Source organism: Nuphar pumila, chromosome 7 (genome assembly GCF_984573655.1).
Source record: "Nuphar pumila chromosome 7, dmNupPumi1.hap1.1, whole genome shotgun sequence".
NCBI classification, from domain to species: domain Eukaryota; kingdom Viridiplantae; phylum Streptophyta; class Magnoliopsida; order Nymphaeales; family Nymphaeaceae; genus Nuphar; species Nuphar pumila.
The window spans coordinates 122263520-122275825 of record NC_143255.1 but is presented as its reverse complement, the minus strand read 5'-3'; the positions used below and the strand labels follow the sequence as shown (position 1 = coordinate 122275825).

Here is a 12306-nt window from a genome sequence, read left to right as displayed (position 1 = left end):
ATATGCACACTTAAGGGCAAGACAAGATACATTCAAATTGAAAATTAGTCTCATAAACATAAGATAAGGAATACGAACATACTGACATATACATATACATATTAATTCATACGCAATTTGCTAAAAAGGATGAATGAGCATTTAGTGCATGATACAGTTCAACCAGATCAAATACCACAATGCCTTCATATATTCTATAGTTTTATAATCCCTTAGTGTGACTATGAATGCTGCAAGTTTGAAACTGTGACTTGGGTCTAAGATAAGTCGTTTCATAGCAATGTAAACACAAAGAAACTTGACAATCTAATGATGGGAAATATTAAAACCAACTGAACCTTATATCATCATATTGCTCTTATTACAGTTAAAAGTTTTCCTTTTTGTACTGGTATAGAATACACTAAAATCAATTACATAAACTGATAACAGATCGTTTAACATCAACCAGTACCTATCTGCCCATATTGCAGTGAGTATTTAAAATGTGCAGGCACTTAGGGTCTCAAATAGACTTCCAGTTCTTTCCTTTATGTTGATACCATCAAATGAATATTGCACTATAAATTACACTGAAGCCTCTCATTCTAATGAGTAAAATAAGCCAACTTAAAACTGTCCACAGTATTCATATTCCTTGCTAAAATGGAAGTGCGTGAATTTTGGAACTATGATCGGATAGCAGATAACATTTAATATTAACTTTTTGGAGCAGATTTTTACCAATGCATGCATGTGTTTGCTGCTGTATAGTCTAGTTTTGATCGTTTGAGTCTGTGAATCTGTGCATAATTTTTCAGTCTAGTAATCATGAATATTGTACTATCACATTAAAAATATGAATCTTAAGATATGTTACAATGAGGCCAAACATCAACAAACGGACTTAAAGAAGCATTCATGCTCTGTGTTTTCTTTTGCAACTGAGAAGGAAATAAAGCCATAGTGTACCATAATCACATAAAAAATAAAAAGGAGAAATTGCTCACCCTAAGAAAGGCTTCGAAGTCTACTTCTTCACCCATATCCTTATAAGTTTTTCCCAAGAAGGATGCCCTCTCCTCCTCTGTCAAAGACTCCCCCACCACTTTCAAACTTGACATCCTTGATGGCAGATCCCCAACTGTTACTTTACCACATTCTCTCCTAATTGAAACAAACTTGAAAACCCCAAAGACCCGACAGAGAGAGAGAGAGAGCATAACATCATCACAAAAACCCCAGCATCAGTATTCAAATACATCAACAAGAATAAAATGTCCAAATCCAAGAAAAGGTGAGCGTGGTTTCTACTCACATGAGATCTCAAGCTCCTCAACTCCACTTGGGTGAACTGGTTCTGAAGCCATGGATCTGAAACCAAGACACCCACAAAGCCAGCCATCTTGTGGATGATACAGAAGCCCTTAAAAACCAAACCCCACAAAGATCTTCGAGACTATGCAACTCTTCTCAGCCAAATGCACAAACTGAAAACCCCAAAACTTTAAAAAACTCTTAGAGAGGGAAAAAAAATGAAGTGAGCACCAAAGAAAATGCCAGAAAGAAGAAATATGAAACCTTTTCTGTAAAGAGAAAAGGAGATCTCAAGAAGGCAATAGAAAACTAATAATAAAAAGAAGGGTTACCTTTTCTCTTTCTCTGTACTGTATTGTGTAAGCGTTTGAGGGTGTAGAAATTACTCAAAAACGGTATTCTTGAGCATTTGAATTCTTGGGTTCCTTTCTTTTTCCTTTATTTAATGCTTGGAGCGTTTCTGTTTTTTCCCGTATGGAGGAAAAATCTTAGTTTTAAAATTTAATGAAGTAAATTAGAAGGAGAAGAGGAAGATGAAGAATAGAGACGAGTCCAAAAGATGAGTCAAACCACAGATCACAAGGAACACGTCATCTGGGAGGGAGTAGGGTTGATTTAAAAAGAATACCCAAGAATTAAGCTCCTATGTGCCCTTACTGCCAGCTTGACAGAGTTAGAGTGTATACGGACTTCAAACAACAGAAACTATCCAGACTTGTTTTTCAGACTCATCCATAGGTTAAGAACATCGTTTTCCTTAAAAGATATCTGTACTTTTGCAGGGCGGTGGTGCACATGCACTTTAAATGGCGATCATAGGCTTTGGTAGCAAGATTTACTACAAATCTGATTGTGGGTATGATAAAAACACTCGCATCTTTTATATTTTTGCACTTCTCTTTTCAGTTTCATATACATTTATTGGTTACATATGCTGATATCTTTCCCGGATTTTTCTCAGATACAAAAGCTCTGAATTTATCTCTAGATTTTTCTCGCTGATATTTTGGGAGAACGAGATTTTTGACATATTGGCCTTAAGTAGTTCAATTGGAAAATAGAAACCATCATAAAAAATTTTACTGATTAGAAACTGTACGTTCACCGAGTTCATTGGTATAAAACTAGGGCTGGGAAACAACCCGAGCAGCTTGTGGCTTGGTGTGGTTTACCCGGACCGGTCTTGGTATGGTGATAAATAAGAAGTTTTGATTAAGACTCGGGTCCGGGACCCGAAGGTCTGATTAATACATGGACCTGTGAAATTTTATATCAGACCCGGACCCAACCCAAGTTCTGATTAAGACCTGTAATTTTTCAATGTAAAAATGATAAAAAAAAATATGGTTTTACCGGGTATTTTTATGGTCTGGGTTTGGTTCATGTAGTTCTTATCAGGTCCAGGTATGGTTTTTCTTATAGTGGAAAATCATACTCGTGTCCGAACCCGATACCATACTAAAAAATCTGGTCTAAGTCTGGTTCTACCTGGGTCTGAACCAAAACCGACCCATTGACACCCCTACTTGGTTCATGTTCGACTCGTAAAGACTGAATATGAATAATAGGTACTCAGCACGGCTCGACTCATCGTTAGTAAAAAATATATTTTAGATATATTATATGCATATTTTATATGTATTTTTTTGTAATTTTTATTTCCTACAACCCTAAAAAAATGTATGTTTTTTTTACAAACAAGTTAACTAGAACTCAGCTCATTTAACTCAGCCATATTATAATCTGGAACAAGGCTTGGCTCGCCGCAATAGTAGGTAAAGCTTGAATATTTCAAGTAATAATCCGCATCAATAAGTTTCAAACTCATGATATCCAATATTCAAAAATCAAAAGGCAAAGGAAGGAAGCTGAAAACCACTCATGTATGCAATGCTACCTTTGTGCTATGGTATTACAAAAATAAGGATACCAACATACCTCATTTGGAATAGAAGGGTAGTATTTTTTTAATATTAAAATGAGGAGAGAGTTTTACAACTGGGTTTTGAAAGAAATGGGACCCAACCAAAAATTATATTTTCTTAGTGGGGGAAGCTGCATGAAATTATTAACAAATAATAAATACCCAAAAAGTCTAGAATGGACCCAGTACCAGCATCATTCCTTCCTCACACGCAAGATTTGGCCGGCTTCCTTGTAAGACTTGAATCTAGTGAACACCAATTACGATTCGAGGTCGGCTTGACTCTTAGGGGTTAGCACCTAAGTCGGTTGCCCTGTCACTACTCTCATTGAATATTTCACAATTTAAATGATTGTTTTTTTTTTATGAAAATCTTGCAGAATAAGTCTCTCTCTCTCTCTCTCTCTCTCTCTCTCTCTCTCTCTCTCTCTCTCAACTGATCAGGTTTGGTTTGGATATCTAAAATAGTCAGTTACCATTTAGTTGAACTATGTAAAGTATTGTTGATCCGATTAACTAAATAGGTTGGATTATTTTCAGAGTTTTAAAATTGGATACACAAAGTACATCTACTTAGCTTAAATGGTTAGTTGGACCTAAACAGCTTTTGCAAAGCAGGGGTCTGCTTGAGTAAGTATGGCCAGGGGTGGCGGCAAGTCTGGCCAGACGGATTCCAACAAGCTCAACCCATAATCTGGCCTGAGCCTGACCCGGCCCAGTTATAATTGGGCTTAGGTCAGGTCCTAGTTAATGGGCTGGCCCTATCGGGTCCTGTGCATTTTGCACATGGGCCTGGCCCGTTTTGTGTCTGGTCAAGCAATCGGGCCAGGCCGGGTACTTGACAGTTTGTTGGGCACCCTTAACCAGGGGGTTTTGCCTACCTACCTACCAATCAAAAGGTCAAAGAATCGTATGGGTAGTTTTTAGTTGTTTTTATTGTTTAGGTCTTCATTGAAAATTTTTCAGAAGAGATGTTTTGTTGTATTTGGATGTGAATCATCACATATACAGTTTTGAATTTTTATTTACAAATTAAGTTTTCCTTTTGTTGATTTTGCAATTGGATAACTGATATATTATAGTTGGTTAAGCTCAATCAAAAATACTTTTTATTTGGTTAGGCAAGCTGGGATTAGGCCGACCCCTACCGTATATCTCTTAAGTCCCATGTGTCCGAGAGATTCGAACCCGGGCCTTCAGCTTGGCACAGGACCCCACTTACCATATGGGATACACCTCTGTGGTCCCAATCCAAGATACTTGATGCATTGATTCAATCGAACTATTATGAGTCTGCCCTTATTATTCCCATTCTCGGAATGTTATTTATTGTTTTCAGACATTTTCTTTAATGAAAGTGGAGGAAATAATTAGCATAATGTGCTATTGTTCATTCCAACAACATGCAGTTTTTTTTAGCAAGACCAACAACATGCAATTGAATGGAGCATGTTTGCCTTAATACAAGGTTAAAAAAAAAAGTATGTAAAAATAGAGAAATACTACAATATACCTTAGTAAGCATAGTAGTGGTACACTAATGTAAAAATAAAAATGAGATAAAAGTTATATATATATAATATATATAATGAGCGAGGGTAGCTGCCCACCTCTGACTAGGGGGAACACACAACATAAGGTCGCATGTCACATGTGATTTTTTTTTTTGCCGCAAAAACAATGGTAAAGCTCATTTTAATGAGTAGCTTGTGTGCCTCCATTCTATTGTTCGTTGAGTGAGGAATAGGCAGTTTATCCTTGCTTTATATATATATATATATATATATATATATATATATATATATATATATATATATATATATATATATATATAGAGAGAGAGAGAGAGAGAGAGTAATGGGTACGTGCTAAATAAAATATGTTAAATAAAATGTACTAAATGAATTTTCAGGTTTTTTATTTTATTTTGAAATTCTAACCATACGTCCAAAATCTTTATAAAATTTTGAGGCCCCAAATATCATTTTTTTATCAAAAACACATTATTCAGGTGTAGATTACTCGTAAATCGACCATGCCCAACACACAGAGTTGTACCTGTGTTTTATGGGGCATGAGGCGGAGGGAAAAAATGGGCCCCTTATTAATAGTAGGAGTTCGGTGGCAGCGCCTCCAATTTTTTTTTAAAGAATCAAAATAACAATAAAATTTGTATTCACATTAAACAAATATAATATTCCAAATATTTCTATTATATTAAATAAAAATAGGGGAGCTCGGGCCTTAAAAATTGGCCCCTAAAATTTTTTTGGGCCTAGGGGCCCTGAGGCCCAAGCCTCATTGGCCTCTTTACAGGTCCGGCTCGGCCAACACATTTATGGGGTCTGCGATAAAAATACTAGAAGAACAGAAAAACCCATTTAGCATGTTTTGTTTATCATGTACCCATTACTATATATATAGAGAGAGAGATTAATGCACTCATTCTGCCTCGTTTTCTCATTCTGTCCTATGAGGTCCCTTAAAAAATTAGTGTTTTTGATCTTTTTTCTTACATCTAACACCATAAATGTGATCTATAGGTTTTGTTTTACTGGAACTAGCTTTTATATCACTGAAATCTATGTAGGTTTTTCTGTGATCCAAAATCAATGGCCATGAAGGCATCATTTTTTTGGCTCATAAAAATACAATTTTCATAAAAAAAAAACATGCTTCAAGAGTTGATTCTCACTAAAACTATCTCGCTAACAATTCACATCTATCATAAAACACTTCAACTATGGGGCCTAATGGGGCAGAACGATAAAAGAGAGTCTAATATGTTTAGTTCTCTCTCTCTCTCTCTCTCTCTCTCTCTCTCTCTCTCACACACACACACACACACACACACACATATATATATATATATATATATATATATATATATATATATATATATATATATATATATATATATATATATATATATAAAAAGAGAGAGGGGAGGCACTATATATATAAGAAATATTATGTGAATTATGTGTTTTTGACAAATCTGGCCATGGAGATGCATTCAGAATGGTCTATTTACTAAGAATTTACTGTTGGATCATGTCTTTCAATAAAAAAATAACACAAATTTTAAATGCTTAAATATTTTAAAAACTTTAAACTATTGATTTTCAAGCTTCAAAAATGTTGAAAAATATGATAAGTTAGGATATTAAAAATAACCTATAAACTTTATAAAATTCAAATATTATAATGAATATCATTAATTGAATATAATATATAAAACTTAATTATTTCATTACTTTGTTTTCTAAAAAATGATCACATTTTTTTTAGTTTTATTTATTTGAAATAATTGTACTTATAAGAAAAACTATACACTTTTATACATAATCCTTATGACATGTCAATTTAAACATGCAAGTGAAGTCTTCATGATCAAATCAATATTCTAAATTAATAAATCAAACCATTTATAATGAATTGATATATCTAATCATATTTAAATAGATTAAATTTTAAATAATCTATACTAAAAATTTAAAAGTATATAATTATAATTAATAATCATCGACATAATTTTAAATAAGATCAAACTTATTTAATTAAGCAACCGAATATGCCAAAATAAAAGCCATTTGATTGTCATGTGATTTAGAATATGGAAAAAAATTGCTTTTGGCTTAAAAATGACAGAATTTAAAGAATTGAATAAGTTTTCTAACGCATCAAAATTACTCGAGTTGGTGAACTTTCATGGAGAGACTGTCTTCCCCTCCTAGTGGTGAACTTTAACGGGGTGAGGCTCCGTTTTCCCCCGGTCCACTGCCATCCCTAGTTGCAGAATTTCTTAATGGGTCTCTCATTGAAGTTGATCACTTTACTCGTAATCTTGGATGTGGATACTTTGCTTGCATCCGAATTGAAGTGCTGTTTAAATTCATATCTCAATCGGCCATTGAAATTCAAATTGAAAATGGACGTCTCATCGAGCAGATTATCGAATACGAAAGTTATGTTAAATTCTGTAAAAGATTGTGGATTTCATTATCATTCGGATGTGACCTGTCCCAAATGACCAAAAGAAAAACAATGGCCAGCCAGCTGCTGAGGATGGGTGGACGATAGTGCGTATGGCGAAGCGTAACAGGAAACCTAAAAGTGAACCAGGACAAGAATAATTCTGGCAATCGCTTTCGGGTTATGAGATCATAGAATCAAGAGGAACCGAGCCATCCTAAGGAGAGAAAAAAACAGTCAATCTCAATTTGAGGATGCTATGAATATCGAAATTCCACTCGGATTTGAAGCTGATGGCGAATGGCCATATGAGATGGAAGCATCACAAGAGAGATCAACTAAAGATGAAAGGGTATTACATGCTGATGATCACGAGATGAATGAGGACAAGCAGCCCGCCCATGGCTTCAAACAACCATTACATGATACCCTGTCCATCGAAATCCATGGTTTTAAAACCCAGTGACTCATCACTCAGCTCGTCCTTGAGTGACTTGTGACTCTGCGGGGTCATGTTCACTTTATATTTTATATAAATGTATGTATATATTATGATTAATATATGTATTTTATAGTATTTTACCAATATATTATATAATATATATATATATATATTATATGACATTTTTTATAATATATTTATATATATAATCATATTTTTATATATAATATTTATATTATATTTTATATTATATATATATATATATGTATGACTCGCCCATGACTCAGCCGAATTTTGTTAAAGTCGAGTTAAACCTGGTTTTTGGGTGACTAGGTGATCCGAGCCGAGTCACTGGGTCAACCCGGAGAGTTTTTAAACTATGCCAAAATCAATGAACTTATACCGAAATCGAACCAACAACCACCTCCATCTAGTAAAATTTTTTATTGGACCATGGTTGACATAGCACTCAATCCCCTTGTGCCAAGTGTCACCGGAAATGGTGATGTGGCCCCTTCCGGTTCCCAATCCTATCCACTTTCCTCAACCATTAAGCCCATTAACAAGCATAACAACTTACCCTTGGGATCAATACCTAATAGTGGACCCCAAAACCTAACATCACCTCACCGTTTACCCCTACACACTAAAATTGGCACTAACCAAACTAACCCATTCTTAATGCCCATTATACGAATTCAGATACTAACCAAACCGACCCATCACTAAGGTAATAGATATGGAGTATTAACCAAACTTAGCAATGGCTATTGTCATTAACTACGGCCTTGGCCATACTTAATAGTCATCAATCATTGCAACCTCTAACCATAATTAATAGTTTGCTATTATTGAGTCAGTATTTTCATTTGCTACAATCATCGGCCATAGTTAATGCTATTAGATATGATAATATCAACTACATTTATTGGTCATAGTTAAAGCTTATTTACTATGATTTTTTTAGCATTAACTATGGCTTGCCACTGTAGTTAATGATATAAAAATTTATAATGCATGTCCATTCATCTCCAATGCCCATAAAACCAAACTCGTTCAATATATAGGCATATATGATACCAGTATAGGTTAAGCCTAAAGTTTGCATAACCAATCTTATTTTAAAGGCTACTAACGAGTGTACTTATTAACTATTGTATCTTAATAGGGTTACCTGCTCCCGTGTATATTAAATTGTCTAATTTGTAGAGAGACAATATGAGGTCTACTATTGGGTCCTTAGGTTTTTTTTTACACTGGCACTGTGAGTAAGTTCATCTCCTAAAAGCCTCATCTTCAAAAGACCTTATTATAAAATAACAAAAAAAGACACTGCATCACTCCTACTCACTCAAAATTTACCCCTAACCTGAAATATGACACATGAAAGGCAATGTATCCAAAGTTTTGAGGTTGGGATTTTTTTTATGTGTACAAATTGATGTAACTTATATAAGTTTCTAGATGAGTTTATCTTACAACCAAAATAAGATCTTGTATGCCATAGATGAATGCTATACCAAAACAACACTTTATGAACATAATCAATGCTATATTTGAATATCGACAGATTTTGTTAAAAGTTATATAAGGTTATTGAAAACATTCAACAAGAAAATCTTATACATTGTAATCGGATAACTCAGAAGCCAATCATTATAGGACGAAGCATATGAATCACATACCTATGGTTAGATTTAAGGAAAATAAGTGTTCTTATATTCTAGTAGTCATGCGTGCATCTCTCTCTCTCTCTCTCTTTATATATACACACAAATTGATAGTTGCTTGCATGTTAAGTGCTAAAAACTAAATCACTTACGCTGAGCATCCATCACATGACATGATGGATGCCTGCCAACCTGCTTATTAGCCGGGTTAGGGTTTGGCTTAAACGGGTTCGTGTTGTAAATGGGTCGACCCGCCTAACCCGTTTATTAATCAGGTCATGTTTGTGTTAGGGGTATGCCAACCCGCCAAACCGTTTGACCTGTTTAATAAACGGGTTAGGCGGGCGGGTCAACCCGTTTACACAAACCTGTCAACCTGCAACCGTTTATATATATATATATATATATATATATGTATATATATATATTAACTTATCTAACCCTAACTCTTGTTTGACCAATAGTCCGAACCAAACCAAATTGTAAACAAAAATGTCTATGTTATTAGGTCGACCCGTTTAATAAACAGGTCACCGTGTCGTGTCGATCCGACCTGTTTATTAAACAGGTTAACCGTGTTGTGTCGGGTTTCCCATTTAATAAATGAGTTGTGTTTGTGTTCGCCACATCTGACCTGTTTAATAAACGGGTCATGTTTGTGTTGAGGTATTCTGACCCACCAACCCGACCCGATTGCCACCCCCAATGGACGCTCAACATCATTTTGTAAAAAAAAAAACTTTTAGTGGTGCTGAAATAGCTTCGTTAAAAGTCTAAACGGAACACTTTTAGTGGTGCTAAAATAGCATCAGTAAAAGGTTTTTTGTGCAAAAAGGATGTTGAGCATCCATCACACTACACGATGGACGCTCAATGTGAGCAACCCTCCGTTTGTGCACCTAATGAGTGAGCGGCTATGCATCTCTCTCTCTCTCTCTCTATATATATATATATATATATATATATATATATATATATATATATGGGCGCGCGCCTGCGTGTGGTAGTTGCATACCACTTTTCTAGTATACCACAAGCATACCAGGCTTTTGAGGATTACATGCTTGATTTTATAAGAATAAACTGTTAAAAGCATTCAATTCTCTGACTTATAAGGTTTAAAAATCAACAATTTAAGATTTCATAAATATTGAAGGCTTAAAAAATAATAAAACATGATTCAAATATCGTTTTCTAGCAAACTGGTCATGCCGAACACATTTGCACGGTCAAATTTTACAAAAAATAACTTGAAAATACCCTTTCGCGGCTGGCAGTAGTCTAAAAAAGTGATAGGCAGCTACCAGTTTTTCACACACACATATAATAGGGTGTAACAGTGTACGGCATAAATCATCCACTATTAATAAGTACACATCCATAAATCATCCACTATTAATAGACACACACCCACTGCTGATTGCGAGCACTGATTTAACACAAAATTGACATTTAGCGGTTCTCGATCACCACTAAAAGCACATTTTCCACCCAGGGCTTTAGCGGAGGCCGAGATCATGCTAAAACCCCCGAATCTCAACCAGAAAAAAAAAAGAAAGAAATCGGACGTTCCCAATGGCGTTCTATGTTAGTTCGATGGAAGGGTGTCCATGGTTTTATATATATATATATATATATATATATATATATATATATATATATATATATATATATATATATATATATATATATATATATATATATATATAAACCGGCCCCTCCTATAAAAAATTTCTGGTTTTACCCCTACACATGACATGTATACACAATATTTTATTTAATAGATTTTTAAAAATATATATTTTTCTATGCTAAAATGTCAAAAAAAATTCTTACCCAATAATTTTTTTTAAAAATATGCCCTCGATCGTGCGCTGTTTTCCAAAAAAAAATTTGTGAATTCACACAAGACCTTGTGCTCGCATCGAGTCATGGGAACCATGACTCGTGTTGGATCCAAAATATATATATATATATATATATATATATATATAGAGAGAGAGAGAGAGAGAGAGAGAGAGTTTGATTTTGTGTGCATTCCCTTTTAACTGGACAAACACGAGGGTCAGTGCACTGTAGGTTCCACGTGAGTGCTTGTGAACTGGTTTGTAGTATTCGTGACATACGTAGTAGAACGTCGTCCACTACTAGCAGAAAGCTTCATAGCATCAAGTGTATGAACAGGGATAGGGTCCCTCAAACCATCATGAAACTTGCACTCGAAAACTCGACATGAGTGGCAACATCATCTTCCAAATGAGCAGCAGCAGCAGCACAATTGGATCATTGGACCGGGTCTAATGGGATCATGCTTTTCTAATTGAGGAGTTTTGGTGTTCGAATCACATCAGACAGCACTTTGGTGAATTACATAAAACTTGGGATGTAAATGGGTTGGGTTCAGGTCGGACCGACCTAATTTGAGTATATTTAGTCTGATTTGCAGAGCAAAACCAGACCCAAGTTGGATTCGGACTCAGAATTGGTTGTAGCATTCTCATATTGGAGTCCAACTTAAATCCTGACAAGATCCGATCCAATTATATGTATATGTCATATCTTAAGGTATATAGTCCTAATCAGATCCAGGTTTGGTATAGGCTCTACACATCTGACTCCAAAGCTGATTATCTTACATCCCATACAATCCGACACGAGCCCAACGGTTTTACGTACCTACATAAAGCATACAAGTGAGCTGCTTCGTCCTTTGACCTAGGGCCATTCAGTCAGGCTTAATTCCGTTCACATGTACATAATGGGTCAGAGTTCTGACCAGAGTTTGAACTAGATCCAACCCGAATTATCAGATACAAATAGTACATGTCAGAATATGGGTTGAATGGGGACAAACATTGTCAGGTCTCTTCCGATCCAGTTCAAACTGAATATGGAAACATAATCGCATCCGGGTTGGAATCAGGTCTAATCTAACTCTTCTTCTTTAGTTGGAACTCAAGGATTTTACCCATTTTCAATGGATCTGACATGATCCATAT

At 35.1% G+C, this 12306-nt stretch overlaps 1 protein-coding gene across 1 annotated transcript in view; it reads right to left on the bottom strand.

Moving 5' to 3' along the window:
- Nucleotides 1-1745, bottom strand: part of LOC149833257 (fimbrin-2-like) — a 42651-nt gene extending 40906 nt beyond the window's left edge. Inside the window, exons 1-3 of the mRNA XM_090012770.1 lie at nt 1629-1745; nt 1298-1469; nt 990-1160 (exon numbers count right to left, since the gene is read on the bottom strand). Coding sequence (XP_089868896.1) covers nt 990-1160; nt 1298-1384 — 258 coding nt within the window. The 5' untranslated portion in view covers nt 1385-1469; nt 1629-1745. The remainder of the gene's footprint in view (nt 1-989; nt 1161-1297; nt 1470-1628) is intronic.
- Nucleotides 1746-12306: the final 10561 nt, after the last annotated feature.